The 19,802-nt window shown below is 38.8% G+C and overlaps 1 protein-coding gene across 1 annotated transcript in view; it reads right to left on the minus strand.

Moving 5' to 3' along the window:
- The window catches only part of LOC102845938 (X-linked interleukin-1 receptor accessory protein-like 2-like), a gene marked incomplete at its 3' end in the record, with an annotated part of 94,799 nt that overhangs the window by 18,500 nt on the left and 56,497 nt on the right, over positions 1-19,802 (minus strand). Inside the window, exon 2 of the mRNA XM_006899252.1 lies at positions 6,867-7,053. Within this exon, the coding sequence (XP_006899314.1) occupies positions 6,867-7,053 (187 nt within the window). The remainder of the gene's footprint in view (positions 1-6,866; positions 7,054-19,802) is intronic.

A 19,802-nucleotide genomic window follows, 5' to 3' on the forward strand; every position in this document is an offset into this window, starting at 1 on the left:
GAAGAATGGGAATCCCAGAACAATCGATTGTGCTAATGCTTAACCTATACTTGGACCAGGAGGCAGTCATCAGAACAGAGCAAGGGAACACTGCATGGTTCAAAATTGGAAAGGGCATACCCCAGGGATGCATCCTATCTCCATACATTTTCAACCTATATGCAGAACAGATTATCTGGGAGTCTGGGCTCTATGAGGAGGAATGTGGGGTCAAGATTGGTGGATGATTTATCAGCAATTTGCGTTATGCAGATGAGACAACCCTGCTTGCTGAAACTGAAGAGGACCTGAAGCACCTGCTGCAGAGGGTCAAGGACTGCAGCCTCCAATATGGATTGAGACTCAATGTGAAGAAGACAAAGATTCTCACCACTGGAGCAACTGGCAGCATCAGGATGGATGGTGAAGAGATTGAGATTGTACACAGCTTTAGTTTGCTTGGCTCCACAGTCAACACTCTTAGCACCAGTAGACAGGAAATTAAAAGGCGCATTGCCTTGGGAAAGTCTGCTGTTAGGGACCTCTCCAAAGTACTGAAGAGCAATGGTGTCTCTCTGGAGACTAAGGTGCGTTTGATACAGGCCATGGTCTTCACAATTACTTGTTATGCATCGGAGAGTTGGAGAATGACCAAGGAGGATAGAAGGAGAATTGATGCCTTTGAGCTGTGGTGCTGGAGAAGAGTATTGAGAATACCATGGACTGCTAGGAAAACAAACAGATTTGTCCTGGAAAGGGTTAAACTGGGTGGCTCCTTGGAGGCAAGGATTCTGAGGCTCCATCTAACATACTTTGGACATGTTGTGAGGAGAGACCGGTCCTTAGAGAAGGACATCATGCTCGGGAGGGTGGAGGAGGGACAGCGCAGGAGAGGAAGGCCCTCTATGAGGTGGATTGATTCAGTGACCGGGATAATTGGGATGGGAGTGTCAGAAACAGTGCGATTGGCACAGGACAGAGCGGAGTTTAGGGCTGTTGTACATAGGGTCGCCATGAGTCGCAAGCGACTCGACGGCACATGACAACAACAACAACAACTATACTTATTGGGTATGTACTCAATAAATATTAGGTACTAAAAGGAATACTTATCAATTTTAGATTGATAGAAAAATATTAACTATAATTATCCTGTTACAGCTGGAAAAGCCTTTTTCTTTAATACTCTTAGTCCACTTCAGGAAAGATTGAATGTTAGTATTTTTCATGCAGTATGTTGCTTTGGTATACAGCAATAATAGTGACTAGAGCTATCAGGAGAAAAGAAGAGATAAGAAAGAAAATGATGAGATAGAAGGAACAGTTTATGAGAAGGCTTATGACCTAGATTTTACCCCTGTAAAATTTTCTGTAGTTTACCTTTTCAGTAGTTTAACCTAACCTCTCTGATCCCTAGCTTTCTCAACTATAAAGTAAAATAAAACTTTCTTGCTCTATCTTTTGCGTGGCTCCTCTTCTTCAGTGCTGTATCTTTAAAAAGAGCCTGGGATCAAGTCTGTGTTAAAAAAGTGGACTCTGGAGTCTGACTGCTTTGAATTAAGAACTGCCTTTTTTAGCTTTGTGACTTTGGACAATGTTCTAAGTTTCTTCTCTAAGCTTCATTTTTTTTTTCACTGTCAAACTCTCTGAGTTACACTGAGACTTATAGGAGATTATAGAACATACTTATTTCATAGAAAGACACACAATAATGTTTAATTATTGAAAGTTAATGCCTAACTAATGAAGTTGATGATAGCATAAGGGGTCTTATTAAATTCTGCATATAGTTTGTTTGTACACTATATCCTTATTTTGCTATTAAGAAAAACATCAGTTGAGGTACAATTTACCTAGAATTTGAGTGTCCTAGTTCAGAACTAGGAGACCTGGTGGCTTAGTAATAATGAATTGTGCTGCTAACTGTATAGTTTTAATCAAACAGGTGCTCCACAGGAGAAAGGTCAGCAGTCACCTCTTGTTCAATTTACAGCCTCTGAAAACCTGCTGGAAAGTCAGCTATGATAAGTCAGTTCTGACTCAATGGCACATAACAAAAACAAAAGTCTTCGTGGTTATTAGAGAATTTTCCTCAACTGTGAAGAGGGAGAGGTTTGCAAAGGTAGGAACAGGGGTAAAATTGAGTAAAAAGCACATGACAGCTGTGGGAGTTATAGGATCTAAAGGTTATCAGATCCTTGACTACCTCCAGACATTACATATAAAAAAGTGCTGTTGTAGCTCAGAATTGCTGGGGTGCTCAGCACTGCTATAAGATCAAGCAGCCACTGGGTAGTAGATGGAATATCCTAGCTAGGATGAATTTTTTTAAAATTTTCTATTGGATTGCATACAAAACTCATATACATTATTTCATTCATATACAGTGTGTATTGCCACTATAATTCAAATATATGCACCAATAACTAGAGACAAAAGAAAGAAATTGGAGATTTCTACCAACTTTTGCAGTTAAATCAACTGAATATGCAATCAAGATGCATTAATAATAATGGGTGACTGGAAAGCAAAACTGGAATCAGGGAAGAAGGATCAATAGCTGGAAAACTTGGCTTGGTGACAGAAATGAAACTGGAGGTAAAATGATAGAATTCTGTAAATGGAATTATTTATTCATTGTAAATACTTTATATAAGAAACATACACGTAGGCTATACACATGGATTTCACCTGATGCTAATCACAGGAATCAGACTGATTACAACTGTGGAAATAATCGCTGGAGAAGCTCAATATTAGCTGTGAAAACTAGGCCAGGTGCTGATTGTGGAACAGATCACCAACTACTCATATGCAAATTCAAGTTGAAGCTAAGGAAAATTATATCCATGGGAACCAAAATACAGCCTTGACTCTAACCCATCTGAATTTCAAAACCATCTCAGGAACAGGTTAGAGGCTTTGAACACCAAGAGTATTATCCATGAAGAATGCAAAGGTCATTACAAACACAGAGGAAGAATAAAAGACCAAGATGGATGTCAGATGAGACTCTGGATATTGCACTAAAGTGCCAAGAAGCCAAAACAAAGGAAAGAAATAAAGAACTTAAGGAGCCGAACAGAAGATTTCAAAGGTCAATATGGGAAGACAAAATAATGTATTGAAATGAAATGTGCAAAGAGTTGGAGTCAGACTATCTAAATGGCTGAACTCAGTGTTTCTTAAGCTGAAGGAATTGAACAAATACAAGCCTCAAGTTGCAATACTTAAGGATGCTTTGGACAGAATATTAAATGATACAGGAAGCATTAAAAGATGGAAGGAGTATACAGAATCACTGTACTAAAAGGATTTGACTAACCCAGAAAAATTTAATGAAACAATGTATAAGCAAGACCTTGTCGTATTGAAGGAAGTTCAAGCTGTTCTGAAGGAACTGGCAAAAACAAAGCCTCAGGAATTGATGTCATACCAATTGACCTATTTCAACAGATGCTGCCATGAATTTGCTCACCAAGTTTTGCCAGGAAATCTGGAGGACAACCACCTGGCAAAATGACTGGAAGAGATAGATATTTATTCCCATTTCAAAGAAAGGTGACCCAACAGAGTGTGGAAATTATTGAACCATAACATTAATATCGCACACAAGCAAGACTCTACTAAAAATTATCCAAAACCAACTGGAACAACACATGAACAGACAATTTCCAGATGTGCAGGCTAGGTTTAGAAGAGGCCATGGTACTAGGGATATTATAGCTCATGTTATATGAATTTTGGCTACAAGCAGAGAGTATCAAAAGAGTGTCTGTGTTGCATTGATTATGCAAGGGCAGTTGACTGTGTGTATCACAACAAACTGTGACTAACTCTGAGAAGAATGCGAATCCCTGAATACTTGATTGTACTTATGAGAAACCTATAGTTGGACCAGGAGGCAGTCATCAGAACAGAGCAGGGAAACACTGCATGGTTCAAAATCGGGAAGAGTGTAGACCAAGGATTTGTCCTATCTCCATACCTTTTCAATCTCTATGCAGAACAGATCATGCGAGAGAGGATGGGCTCTAGGAGGAAGAGTGTGGTATCAGGATTGGAAGAAGACTCATAAACAACCTGTGTTATGCAGATGACACAAGCCTGGTTGTTGAAACCGAGGAGGACCTGAAGCACTTGCTACAAAAGGTTAAGAATTGTAGCCTTAAATGTGGATTGAATCTCAATATTATGAAAACAAAGATTCTCCCCACGGGGCCAATTAGCAGTCTTGTGATAGACAGTGAAAGATTAAGATTAACACCTTTAGTTTGCTTGACTCCACAATCAACACTCTTGGTACCAGCAACCAGTAAATAGAAAGAGGAATTGCATTGGGAAAGTCTGTTGTCAGGGATCTCTCCAGAGTGCTGTAGAGCAAGAATGTCAGTCTGGAGATTAAGGTGCACCTGATTCAGGCCTTCACAATAGTCTTCACAATTACTTACTATGTGTCAGAAAACTTGACAATGACTAAGGATGATAGAAAGAGAATTGATGCTTTTGAGCTGTGGTTCTGGAGAAGAGTATTGAATATACCATGGACTTCCAGGATAACAAACAAGTTCAGCCTAGAGAGGATGAAACCTAATTTCTCCTTGGATGCAAGGATTCTGAAGCTTTGTCTGGCATACTTTGAGCATGCTGCAAGGAGGAAACAGTCCTTGGAGAGAGATATTATGCTTGAAAAGATGGAGGGACAGCACAAGAGAGAATGACTCTGGAGGAGATGGATTGATATAGTGACTGGGGTAATGAGGGTCACTGTGTCAGAGACAATAAGGTTGATACAGTATAGAGCAGGTTTCAGGGCTATTGTGTACAGGGTCACTATGAGTCTCAAGCAACTCTATGATACACAACAACAATAACAACAACAACTAGGTCCATTCTCTACCCTTTCCAGCCCTTCACAACTATCAAAGGAAAGGATATTATTCTAGTATTTGGTCTTTTTTGCTTCTGATATTTTTAACATTTTTATTTTATAATGGTTTGCTTACAAACTTAGTATATTCTTTGAGTTTCACACTATTATTCATTCACATTGTTTTTATATAATCATTACTATGCATTATGTTTTATAAAATTAATCACCATTGGACTATGCTCATCACTATCCTATCTTTTCAGGTCCCTGCTGGATTTTACTCATTTCCTTTACCACTTCATTCCACCCACCAAATTGTGCAACCCTGTGATTTTGCCTCTACCCATCTTCACCACTCTGCTCCCACACTTCCCCTCTTGGGTCCTCATACATGTTTTACTAGTTATCCTTATATTTTTTTTTACAATAATGGTCTTATGTAATATTTGTCTTCATGAGACTTACTTCACTCAACATAATTCCCTCCAGTCTCTTCCAAATTATGTAGTATTTTTTAATTGTTACTCCTGTGTGCCACCTTCTATTCTGCTGTGTCAATGTACCACAATTCCTCAATCCATTCAGTTGTGGTTGGACATTTATGGTCATATAAAATTGATGAATAGGCTTTCTATAGATTAAATTCCTTTGCTAGTAAAAAATTATTGGAAAATGGGAGGAAAAGAAAACCTACTGAATGGGAAAAAATTTGGCAATGTCATCTCAGACAAGGATCTCATAACAAAAGTTTATGGAATACTACTGGGCCTCCCGAAGAAAAAGACTGATAGCCCAATTACAAAATGCTCCAAAGACATGGAAAATCTTTTTACAGAGGAAGACATTCAGATGGTCAACTGACATATTAAGAAATGCTTAAAATCACTAGCTATAAGAGAGATGCAAATCAAAACCACAGTGAGATGTTATCTCACCCCAGTAGCTGCGGCAGTTTAGCAGGACACTCAACAATAAATTTTGGAGAGGATATGTAGAGGTGGGAACTCTCATGAAAATCTGGTAAGAATGTAAAATGGTACAACCTCTCTGGAAAGCAGTTTGGCATTTCCTCAAAAAAGCTGAACATAGAAATTCCATGGGACTCAGCTCTTTCACTCCTAAGAATAAACCCTAAAGAAATTAGAACTGAGACACAAACAGAGATTTTTATACCAATATTCAGAGCAGCATTGCAAGAACATGGAAACAACTGAAATGTCCAACCACAACAGCTTCTGATTTTTGTTTGAATGTAACTAAGTGGGTGAGGAGACACTGGAAGAAGGTTGGATGGCAGGAGTTCACAGAGGTTAGGGTATTTATTCCACTCACTCCCTTTCTCTAAGACCTACTCATAGACCACATTCACTCTTAACCAGGTTCTGCAGACACTAATTCCTTTCTTGCCACTGCAGACCTAGGGCTGCTAAAACATCTTCCTTTATTCATTCCCTTAATCTTGCTCACAATTCTGTAATTAACCATCAGTTCACGTGTCTTGATTATCCTTTGAATGGGACTTATTTCCAGCTAAACGTAACCTCTGTAGTGTTCACACATCCTGCACTGAGTCCATTTCTCTCTATATTTACTGCAGTGACCCGCATCAGGAAGAATAAAATTATGGTCATCCTTTGCAAGGTTGTAATAATATAATTTGTGATAATGGGTCTTTGCTCTTAGCAGGAAATTATATTTTTATGTCCCCGAATTATTTCTAGTGTAAATCTTTACTTTCCCCATTTGTTCTTATGACTTGGGATGGAAAGGAAAATTTTATTTATTTTTTGTAGTTTGATTAGGCAAGTTGTTTCTAACACCTAATTATATAAATAAATCAAAATCCGTGCTATACAAGAGTCAAAGTTCTGAATTACATGGTTATGGACATGTTCATTCTTCAGAGTAAAATAGCTAACAATAATAAATTTAAATAAGACATATATATCTTCCTATCCCTCAAGCCAGTTAATGACAGAAAAAGAAGTGTATTTTTGACAACACATTGAGTTACCTTGTACCATACAACATCAGGTTCCTGATCGGACTTTTTAAAGTCATCCATGTCTGGGCAGGAAATCTCCTTTCTTTTAGTGACTTCAGATTTCTCTAAATAGCGGATCCTGCTATTGTAGCACAGGCCTGATTCATTCTCTGCCACAGTCAAGGACATTGACACCTTCATGCAATATGTCGAGTTTCTGTAGGAACAGAGCAATAAAAGAATGTCTGTATTGGATATTTGCACTGTATATATTTCAAGAGTATTGACTTTTCCGTTTAAGATCTTGTCTAGAAATCAGAAACAACACCCAAGCACAGAGCCATTGCTAACACAGATATCTTTGGCAATTAACTTGGAAAGCTTTCTAGGATGCTATTGAAATATCCAAGAGATTAAATCTGAGATCCTGTAAAGAAAAATCCTAACTAAGTGTGGTCTAGATTAATTGTATCTGCCAATATTAGCATTCTAAAAAAATTTTCAACATAAAATTTTACAATAAGGTCACTTTAGAAGATGGATATCAATTAACTCATTTGTTACCTAAATGAAATTTTACTTTCATCTCCCTGTGCACTCAATTGTCTTTTATTCCATCCTATCCTACCATGTCCTAATTTGCCTTATTGCCCCATCTCGTATGGATTCCAGAAGATGTCAATTTGTAAAAAAAAAAGTAAAGAAAAAAACAAAAAATACCACCAACAACCCAATGAAGACATTTCATATTTATTTTACACATTAAGATATAATAGCTATCAAAACTGCAAAGTGTCAAGGACAGCTATTCCAATCTGAGTGTTTTTACAACCAAGTGATAACAATCTTGACAGATGGGATTAGCATTCTTGTTGATGTTGTATGTGCCATAGAGTCACTTGCAACTCATAGAGACCCTATGTACAACAGCTCTGAACCTGGCTTTATCTTAAGCCAACCTCATTGACTCTGATTCACCTACTCCACGATTACCCAAGTCACTGAATCAATCCACCTTATAGAGGAACTTTCTCTCCGGTGCTGTCCCTCTACCCTCCCAAGCATGACGTCCCTTTCCAAGGACTGATCATGCCTTGCAACATGTCCAAAGTATGTCACACGAAGCTTCAGAATCGTTGCCTCCAAGGAGCAGCCTAGTCTCGCTCTTTCTAGAATGAACCTATTTGTTCTCTTAGCAGTCCATGGTATATTCAATACTCTTCTCCGGCACCAGTCATTAACTCTTTTTCTATCATCCTTAGTCATTGTGTAGCTTTCTGATGCATAATAAGTAATTGCAAAGACCATGACCTGGATCAGGCGCACCATAGTGTGCAGATTGGCATTGTTGTTCTTCAGCACTCTGGAGAGGTCCCTAACAACAGACTTTCCCAATGCAATTTGTCTTTTGATTTCCTGGTTGCTGGTACCAAGAGTGTTGATTGTGGAGCCAAGCAAACTGAAGCTATTAACAATATCAAACTCTTCATAATCTATCATGAAGCTGCCCATCAGCCCAGTGGAGAGAATCTTCATTCTCTCGATGTTGAGCTTCAATCCATATTGAAGACTGCAGTCCTGCAGCAAGCACTTCAGGTCCTCCTCAGTTTTAGCAAGCAGGGTTGTTTCATCTGCATAACGCAGGTTGTTGATGAGCCTTCCTCGAATTCCTCCTCATTGAGTCAGCCTCCCAAATGATCTGTTCTGCATATAGAATGAAAATGTATGGAGATAGGACACATCACTGGCATACACCCTTCCAGATTTTGAGCCATGCAATGTCTTTCCTTTCTCTGTTCTGACAACTGCCTCCCAGTTCAAATATAGGTTTCACAAAAGCACATACAAATGTTCAGGGATTGCTATTCTTCTCTAAGTTATACACAGTTTGTTGTGATCTACACAGCTGAGGAAAGGGGAAAGATTCAGTGCAAAAAACAAGGTAACGGGTTTTTGCATTAAGAACGGATGATATTCTTGCTATCCTCCCACACCTAATCTGGTCTTCACTCATTTATATACACGGCCTCAAACCCGTTCCTGAATGGTTTTGAAATTCAGGTGGGATAGACTCCTCAAGGTCAAATTTTTATTCGCGTGGATTCTATTTAATTTTCTATAGCTTTAGCTTGAACGTGTGTGTGTGCGTGTGTGTGTGTGTGTGCGCGCAGTTGGTGTCCTGTTCCACTAGCAGCACCTGGCCTAGTTTTCACAGCTGATATTTAGCGTCTCCAGTTATTCTTCCCACAGATGTAATTGATCTGATTTCTATCCATACCATCAGGTGAATCTACCTGTATAGTCTCCATTTGAGGTTAACAATTACAGCTTGCTCGGCTCAACAATCAATACTCTTAACATCAGCAGTCAGGAAATCAAAAGATTAATTGAAATTAAAATCTGATGTTAAAAGCTCTCTAGATTACTGAAGAGCAACGATGTCAGTCTAGAGACTAAGATGTGCCTAAATCATGCCATGGTCTTTGCAATTACTTGTTATGCTTCAGAGTTGGACAATGACTAAGGATGACAGAAGAGAAATTGATGTCTTTGAATTTTCCTAGGGAAGAGTCCTCAACATGCCATGGACTGACAAGAAAACAAATAAGGCTGTCTTGGAGAGGGTGAAACAAAGTTTCTTCTTAAAGGCTAGGATTTTGAAGCTCCATTTCACATACTTTGCACATGTGGCCAAGAGAGACTGATCCTTGGAGAAGGACATCATGCTTGGAAGGATTGAGGGACTGAGCAGGAGAGGAAGAACCCAGATAAGATACAGTGACTGGAACAATGGGGGTTGGTGCGTCTGAATTACTGAGAATGTCTCAGGACAGGGCAGCGTTATACATAGGGTCACGATGGGTCACAGGCTATTCGTCGGCATATAACAATAACAACAACAACAACAGTCTGCCTTTGTGTTTCTTATAAAAGGTATTTGCAATCAATAAATCATTGAATGTACAGAATTCTATTATTCTATCTCTAGCTTCATTTCTGTTACCAAGTCCATGTTTTCCAAGTAATGATCCTTCTCTGTTCACAACTTTTGCATTTCAGCTACCCATATTAATGCATCTTGATTGCATATTCATTCAATTTATGACTGCAAAAGTTGGTAGAAATCTTCAATATCCTCCTTTTTGGCTCTAGTTGTTTTCTTGATGTTGAGCTTCAATCCATATTGAAGACTACAGTCCTTGACCTTTTGCAGCAAATGCTTCAGGTCTTCTTCAGTTTCAGCAAACAAGGTTGTGTCACCTGAATATTGTAGGTTGTTAATGAGTCTCCCTCCAATCTTGATGCCACACTTCTCCTCACAAAGCCCTGCTTCCCAAATGATCTATTCTGCATACAGATTGAAAAGGTACAGGGACAGGACACATCCCTGATGCACTCTTTTCTTGATTTTGAACCATGCATTGTTTCCTTGCTGTGTTTTCAGGACTGCTTCTTGGTCCAAGTATAGGTTTCATATAAGCATGATCAAGTGTTCTGAGATTGCCATATTCAAGGTTAGCCACAATAATCGTGATCCACACAGGAAACACAGACATTCTTCTGGTACTTTTTGCTTTCTGCCAAAGTCCATCTGACATTGACAATAATGTCCCCAGTGCCACTACCTCTTCTAAACCCAGCCTGTATTTCTGGTAGTTCTCTGTCAATGTACTGTTACAGTCATTTCTGAATAATCTCCAGCAGGATTTTGCTAGTGTGTGATATTAGTGATATTTTATGATAATTTCCACACTCTGTCAGGACACTTTTTTAAAGAATATGAATAAGTATGGATCTCTTCCAGTCAGTTTGCCAAGTAGTTGTCCTCCAGATTTTTTGGCACAACTTGATGAGTACATGCAGGGCAGCATCTGTTTGCCAAAATATGTCAATAGGTATTCCATTAATTCCTGGGCCTTTATTTTTTGCCAAGTACTTCAGAGCAGCCTGGACTTCCTCCTTCATCACCATTGCCTCTTGATGATATGTTGTTTCTTTAAATTTTTCTGTGTCAGCCAACTTTTTTTTGTACAATGACTCAGTATACTCCTTTCATCTTCTTTTAATGCTTCCTCAATCATTAAATATTCTGCTCATAGCATCAATTTATTCTTTAGTTCTTTCAGTTTAAGAAATGCTGAGTGAATTCAGCCCTTTTTCTTTTCTGACTCCAGCCTTGTATGAATATAAATATTATCCTGTTACTCACAAACATTGTATTTCACAATGGGTCTGAAAATGACTTTTTTGTTTGCTTTTATTTTTTTTTGTTTTTTTAAATTTTATTTTATTAATTTTAATGCATATTTACAGAGATTTTGGATTTCCATTCATTCATTGTTGCACTTTTCTCCCTGCCCACCCCTCCCCCTCACTTCACTTCTCTCTTTGAAAAGTAAAAGAGAAACTCTTTCATCGGTATACAATCCCCCCACAAGCCCCCCACCCTGAGTACACTCCACTGTTGTTATTGTTATGTGCCATCAAGTCGCTTGCGACTCATAGCAACCCTATGAACAACAGTCCTAAAATCTTCTCTGTCTTGTGCCAATTGCACTCCCATCCTGATAACCCCAGTGACCGAATCAATCCACCTCATAGAGGGTCTTCCCCTCCTGCGCTTTCCCTCCACCCTCCCCAGCATGGTGTCCTTCTCTAAGGATCGGTCTCTTCTTACAACAAGTCCAAAGTATGTTAGACGGAGCCTCAGAATCTGCAACCTTAATTCTGAACTCGTGTGATAACCAAAATACCCTATCATATATCACTTTTAAACTGTTCTCTCATCCGTTTCAGTGCAGTATACATAATTTTCCAGTTTTTCTCAGTCTTACTCCAATCGTGATGTCAGTCCCATTCTACAACAGTGGCATCATACAGTATTTGTCCGTTTAGGACTGAGAAATTTCATTCAGCATAATGTCGTCCAGGGTCACCCATTTTCAGTAATATTGCATGAGTTCCTTGTTTTTCAATGCAGCATAGTATTTTATTGTGTGAATATACCACAGCTTCTCTATCCATTCATTTGTTGATGGGCACTTGGGTTGTTTCCAACTCTTTGCTATTGTGAACAAAGCCGCAATAAAAATGGGTGTGCATATATCTGCTTGGATGTCGGTTATGGTCTCTTTAGGGTATATTCCCAGTAGTGGAATTGCTGGGTCAAATGGTATACCTATGTGCAACTTTTTGAGAAAGCACCATACTGCCTTCCATAGTGGTTGCACCATTTTACACTTCCACCAACAGTGAATAAGGGTTCCAGTTTCTCCACAACCTCGCCAGCATTTGTTGCTTACTGTTCTGTTAAATTTTGCTATTCTGACTGGGGTGAGATGATATCTCATATTTGTCTTGATTTGCATATCTCTTAGAGCTAGGGATTTTGAACATTTCTTCATGTGCTTGTTGGCCATCTGAATGTGTTCTTTGGTGAAGTGTCTGTTCGTATTCTGTGCCCATTTTCCTATTGGATTATTTACCTTTATCTTGTTGTGGTGCTCAAGTATTTTATAAATTCTAGATATTAAGTCCCTTATCTGACTTGTCATCACTAAATAATTTTTCCCAGTCTGTGGCTTCCCTTTTTACTCTGTTGGAGAAATTTTTGGATATGCATAGGGATTTGATTCTTAGGAGGTCCCATTCATCTATTTTATCTTCTCCTAGTAGTAGAAAAATGACTTTTTTAACTATGAAAGAACTTCCATTTTTTCCTCACCTTTTCATTTCCAGCATAACAGATCATGTGATTGCCTGATTCAAAGTGTCCCATGCTAAGCCATATCATTTTGCAAATACCTAATGTGTTAATATTTATGCATTCCATTTCTTCCTTAACAATGTCCTATTTCCCTACATAATCTGCCCGCGAATCATCGAGACCCCTATGTACAGTACCTCTGAAACCTGCCCTGCCCTGAGCCAGTCTCACTGACTCTGATACACCTAACCTCAATTGCCCTAATAACTGTATCGAACCATCTCATCCTGGGTCTTACTTTCCTTCATTGTCCCTCCACCCTTCCAAGCATGATGTCCTTCTCCAAGGACCAGAATCTCCTGGCCACATGCCCAATGTATGTGAAACAGAGCTTCAAAAACTTAGCCTCCAAGGAGAAACTTGATTTCAACCTTTCCAAAACAGACCCATTTAGTTTCTTGGCAGTCCATGGTATGTTCAAGACTCTTCTACAGCAGCACAACTCGAAGGCATCGATTCTTCTTCTGTCATCATCCTTAGTCATTCTCTGGCTCTCTGATGCATAACAAGTAATTTCAAAGCTCATGGCCTGGGTTAGGCTCACCTTAGTCTCTAGACCAACATCATTGCATTTCAGTTCTCTGGAGTGGTCCCTGACAGCTGATTTACCCAATGCAATTAGTCTTCTGATTTCTTTACAGTTAGTGGTGATTGTGGAGCTGTTGTTGTTATGTGCTGTTGAGTCGCCTGTATCCCATAGTGACCATATGTATCATAGCTCTCAATCCTGCCCTGTCTTGAGCCAGTCTCACCAATTCTGACACACGAACCCTTATTGCCCCAGTTACTATATCAATCCATTTCATCCAAGGTTTTCCTCTCCTGCGCTGTCCCTCCACCCTTCCAAACATGATGTCCTTCTCCAAGGACTGGTCTTTCTTGGCCACGTCCCAAAGTATGTGAGACAGAGCTTAAAAATCCTAGCCTCCAAGGACAAATTTGTTTTCAGCCTCTCTAAGACTGCTCTATTTGTTTTCCTGGTGGTCCATGGTATGTTGAAGATTCTTCTCAAGCACCACAATTTGAAGACATCAATTCTTCTTCTGTCATTCTTAGTCATTGTCCAGCTCTCTGATGCATCCCAATTAATGTAAAGACCATGGCCTGGGTTAGTGTCACCTGCATAACAGAGATTGTTGACGAGTCTTCCTCCAGTCCTGGTGCCACATTTCCCCTCATAAAGAAAGCTCAGCTTCCAGAATGATCTGCTCTGTATATAGATTGAAAAGGTTTTTTTAAGAAAGAAAGAAAGAAAGAAAGAAAGAAAGAAAGAAAGAAAGAAAGAAAGAAAGAAAGAAAGAAAGAAAGAAAAGAAAAGGTATTGAGAGAGGTTGTATCCCAGACACAAGAGAGGAGATTTCCCACCCTTCCTCTCAGAGCAGCTGGTGGATTTGACTTGGCTAACTTTGGGTTGGCAGTGCAGTTCCTTACCACTAAGCCACCAAATTGATGTCTGGAGCGGTGGAAAATCTTAGTGGAGAAGGGTAAAATTTGGCTCAATCAATTTTTATCTCTTTGACACCATATTCAATACTTCAGTGATAAATATTTCCATGTGTTTTTGCATCCTGAAGTGCCTTTTTAAAATATGGTCCTTTCTAACACTCTCCTCTTCAACATGTTGCAGCATACTGGCATTTTCTCATTTTCTTGAACTCATTGGCCCTATGCTAGACATGAACTTGCTATTCTCTATGTCCAGAATGTTTCATTCAAGAATGTCTAAAGACTTGTTCTTGTTGCTGTGTATCAAAGAGTTGGAACCAATCCATAGCTGACACTCTGGTGGGTTTTCAGAGGCAGTTAATTGCCCAGGAGGAGATTGCCCATCCTTCTCCTGCGAAAAACTTATTAGTCAAGTATAAACTCAAATATTACTTCATCTCAGTTGCCCTCTCTAATCATCCAATGCAAAATAACACAACTCCCCATTCCTTTCATATTCTATTGTTTTTATTTATTTTCTTGTTAACAATTGTCACTCTGTTCTTCCATCATTTGTTTAGTCAGTAAATTTAAGTTCACTTGGGCAAGGACTTTAAAGCTCTTGTTCATTACTTTATTCTTATGACCTAAATGATACTCAGTATACGTTGATTAAATGAAAAGGCACCAAAAGGTATGTATTCAATGATCACACATTTATAGACAAGTCTTGTCTACCCTATAGATTCACATATATGACTGGTGAAATTTCACATTCCCTCTAGTGGCCTGGGGGTAAGGAGTTATCCTGCCAACTCTAAGGCCAGGCAGTCTTCTCCTGTGAGATTTGCAGCCTCGAAATGTCTACCGGAGGGTCATCTATGAGTCAATTCTGACATGACTTGATGGCAATGTTGTTGTTGTATGCCGTCAACTCAGAACTGACTCACAGCTGACCCTCTACTGGATTTTCAGAGGCAGTAAATCACACAAGAAGAGATTGCTTACCCTTCACCTATGGAGCAGCTACTGAATTCAAATCACATGTGTTTGGGATTGCAATGTAGCTTCTTGACACTAGACCACCAGAACCTCCTAATGACAATGAGTGTAGTATACATAAATATACAACATGATCTGTAGGTTTCTTTGGCTTGCCATTAAGGGAAGGTTATCCAAGTTTTGTGAATCATTTTATTGGTAAAGAACAAACTATACTGGTGATACCTTGGGGACAAGGACATTTAGGTCAGGAGTTTAGCAGTATAAAGATAAATAGTCATAATTTGTCAAAAAGGGAATAGAGAAGAAATAGAGTTGCCTCTGCTGGATGTCTAATGTGTTTTGAATGATGAAAGATATTACAGCTTTTGATTATAGCTTTTCCACAGTGTTCATCCACACAAGATAAAAAGTATTACTTTTCAAGTATCTTCCTATTACTATGGTATAGCCTCAGGGAAAGACAGCTGTTGACCAGAAGTCTGAACAAAGAGTAGACAAAGTGTTCAATGTGTGGAAACAAGTTCACTATCAAGATATGTTTAGCTTAGACATAAAATAGATATGTTTAGCTTAGACATAAAATAGAGTACACAAAATAAGGGGCAAGTATTAAATAGTGGGTGTTTAAATAAAGCACCAGCTTTGAATAAAGACCCACTAGGTTCAAATATAAGGACCTTGGTGTCAGTGGTTTATGTATTGTGCTGCAGTACCTCTTGTGTTCAATAATTTTAACCTACTAGCTGCTCTGTGGAAAAAAAGATGAACAGTTTCTTCCTATAAAGACTTAAATCCTCAGAAAGCCAAAGGAAGGTTGTTATGAGTTGAAGTTGACTTAACATCACTAGATTCTGTGAATCTTGGGTAAATCACCTAACCTCTCAGAATCTCAAATTTCCGCATCTGAAAAAATGGGAATAAGAAGCTCCTCATGGTAATCATTAAAGTGGGAAGAAGTTTTCTGTATTATGTAATGATGTGTTAAAATTATTTTATCCTTTTTCAGTTGGGATGATTATAAGATCTGATTTCTCCAGGTAGTTAAAACACTTAATATAGTACCTGGCATATATTAAGTAGTCAGTTTTAGCTATAATTAGAATTTTTAGTACTGATAGAATTAATTGTTACGTGAATTTTTAATAGATACTTATATTTAATAGGTGCTTCTTTTCACTAGACTGGTGGCCTAGCGGTAAGAAGCTGTGCTGCAATCCCAAATCCATGCAGTTTGAGTTCTACAATTGCTCCATGGGAGAATAATGAACAATCTTCTCCCATGCGATTAACTGACTCTGAAAACCCACCAGAGCGTCAACTATGGGTGCATCCCAACTAAATGACACACAACAGCAACATAAATATAAACAAAATTTGTTGCTATTGTTAGGTGCCGTCAAGTCGAGTATGACCTATAAGGACCCTATGAACAAAAGATCTGAACCCTGTTTTATCCTGTGCAATCCTCATACTTCCTGATATACAAAAGCCCATTACAGCACTCACCATGTCACTCCACCTGGTCTAGGGTCTTCTTCTCCTTTGCTGAGCCTCCACCCTTTCCAGGATCATGTCCTTCTCCAAGAAATAGCCTCTCCTAGCAACATGTCCAAAGTAGATGAGGCAAAGCCTCATCATTATTGACTCCAAAGAACACTCTGGCTGCACCCTCTCCAAGACATATCTGTTTGTTCTTTTGGCCATCCATGGGATGTGAAGTGCTCTTCTCCAACACCACAGCTCAAAGATGTCAGTTATTTTTCTGTCATCCTTATTCATTGTCCTGTTCTCAAATGCTTAGCAAGTGATCAGTAAGACCATGGACTGAATCAGTTGCACCTTAGTTCTCAAACTGACTTCATTACTCCTCAATAATTTGGAGCGGTTCATAACTGCAGATTCTCCAGTGCAATGTGTCTCATTTCCTGACTCCTGGTGCCAAGGGTGTTAATTTTAGATGATAATTATAATAATGAAAAAATTCCAATATGAAAATATTATATTTATAGTAACAGGTTAAGATATGTCTCTAGGTTAGGCATATTATTTGATAGAAAAGAGCCTTAGAGAGGTCAGTTGAGCAAGAAGCATAGTACTTTAAGATTATATAAGATTAAATGGAGGATAAAGATACATAGATTTTGACAGAAAAACATGGGAATAGACAAATAATAGCTAAAGCAGGAAAGAACTACCAAGTACAAAGAAGAAGCCCAGAAACTTGAAAGTATAGTGTTCCACTAAGCCTTCTGGAAGCTTCTTAAAGAACTATTTTTCAAATAAAACCTATAACTCTAGAAAAGTTTCTAGGAACAATAAAACACTAGATTCTCCTATGTGTCCATTCCTCAGTATTTCCAAATCATAAACTAGGTGGGACATAGTGGCAGCACGTGAATTACCTTGAGATGGGAGTGGTTAGAAATGAGTCATGGATTAAAGGAAGAAGTATTTCCTACTACTTGATATTGAACAATAACACTGATATCACATGCAAGCAAGATCTTGTTGAAAATTATAAAACAAGCAAACAAATGAAACACCTACTGGAACAGGACATCAACAGAGAACTTCAAGATGTGCCGGCTGGGTTTAAAAGAGACCAAAGGTACTAGGGATATTACAGCTAAAGTCAGATGGATCTTGACTGAAAGCAGAGATTACCAGAAGAATGTCTATCTGTGTTTCATTGACTATGTAAAGGCATTTGACTGTGTGGATCACAACAAATTGTGGTTAACTGAGGAGAATGGGAATCCCAGAAGACTTGACTGTGCTTATGGGAAAACTATAATTGGACCAGGAGACAGTAGTCAGAATAGAGCAAGGAAACACTACACGGTTCAAAATCAGGAAAGGTGCATGCCAGATTGCATCCTATATTCATACCATTTCAATCTATATTCAGAACATATCATCCAGGAGGCTGGACTCTGTGATGAGTAATGTGGTATCAGGATTGGACAAAGACTCATCAACAACCTGCATTATGCAAATGACACAATCTTGTTTGCAGAAATTGAGGACAACCTGAGGCATTTTCTGCAGAAGTTCAAGGGCTGTAACCTTCAATATGGATTGAAGCTCAAATTAAGAAAACAAAGATTCTCACCACTGGACCAAGTGGTAGCATCATGATAGACGAAGAAGAGATTGATATTGTTAGCAGCCTCAGCTTGCTTAGCTCCACAATCAACACTCTGTACTAAGCAGCCATGAAATAAAAAGATTATTTGAATTGGGAAAATCTGCTGTCAGACACCTCTCTAGAGTACTGAAGAGAAACAGTGTTAGTCTAGAGACTAAGATGCACCTGATCCAGGCCATGGTCTTCACAATTAATTGATATGCATCAGAAAGCTGGATGATAACTAATGATGATAAAAGAAGAATTGATGCCTTTGTGTGGGGTGCTGGAGAAGAGTACTGAATATACCATAGACAGCTAGAAGAACTAAGAAGTTTGTCCTGGAGAGAGTAGAGCCAGGCTATTCCTTTGAGGCAAAAATTTTGAAGCTCTGTCTCATATACTTTGGACATGTTGCAAGAAGTGATCAGTCGTTGAAGAGGGACATCATACTTGGAAGGGTGGAGGGTCAGTACAAGAGAGGAAGACCTTGGATGAGATAGATTGACTCAGTGACAAGAGTAATAGGGCTAGGTGTGTCAGTGACAATGAGGTTGCCTTAGGATAAAGCAGGGTTCAGAGCTGTTGTACATAGGGTTGCTATGTGTCACAAGTGACTCAACAGCACATAACAACAATAACAGTCCCTACTCTTATGGAGCTCTGGTGATTTAGTGGTAAGGAGTTGTGGCAAAAGGTATATGGTTCAAATCCACCAGCAGCTGTCCTGGAGAAAGAAGAACAATCACCTCCCATGCAGTTTACTGCCTCTAAAAAACCACTGGAAGGTCAGCTATGGGATTAGTTCCAACTCAGTGGTACACAACAAGTCTCTACACTCTGGGCAAACTTAAGTCATGGCTTCATGGCTCTCTCACTTTAGTCTCTAGCATATGGATAAATGGCTGTCACATTGCTTGTTAATCCATGAACAACCCTGGTATGAAGTTGCTGATGATGACCAAGGTCCATAGAACCTAAAGTCGAGAACAGATGTAAGTCCTATAATCACCATGGCTGACCTAGGGTAGTGTGATCAAGGCTGTCTGATAGTCTAACTCAAGTTGAATTTTATTAGTCCTATAATCCAGTCCTGGCACAGTTCTTGCTAACAATCTTGCATTATTTAGATTTTATTTTGAAAAGTGCCCCAGGCTAGTTCTATTTAAAATGTTTCCTACAACTGGGACCTAAAAATGTTACTTTCTTTTTCATTAAGTGCAATTAGAGCGACATAAATTTGAGGAGGCAGACTGACGAATGTGCAAGAATGAGAATTGTTCTTTTTGTTCTCTCCCTTTCACATCTCTAGGAGGACAAGGAACATATCCAAGCTCAATATGAACTAAAGAGAAAGTTTTCCCATGAAAATATCCTTCATACTTACTTCAAAACAATCTATAATTTATTTGTAGGTCAAGTATTTAAACCAGAATAACTTTTTATAAAAAGGAAAATAAAAAATAAAATTATATATAGACACATATATACTTGTTGTGGTTATATGCTATCAAGTCACCAAAAATAACATTGCTTGGTTCTGCATCATCCTCATAACTGTTATGTTTTAACCACTGTTGTAGTTAGTGAGTCAAGCCATCTCGTTGAGTATCTTCCTGTTTTTGATGAGCCTCTACTTTAC

This window comes from Elephantulus edwardii, unplaced genomic scaffold, assembly GCF_000299155.1.
Source record: "Elephantulus edwardii isolate Elephantulus edwardi_28Jun2011 unplaced genomic scaffold, EleEdw1.0 scaffold00249, whole genome shotgun sequence".
Classification (NCBI taxonomy): domain Eukaryota; kingdom Metazoa; phylum Chordata; class Mammalia; order Macroscelidea; family Macroscelididae; genus Elephantulus; species Elephantulus edwardii.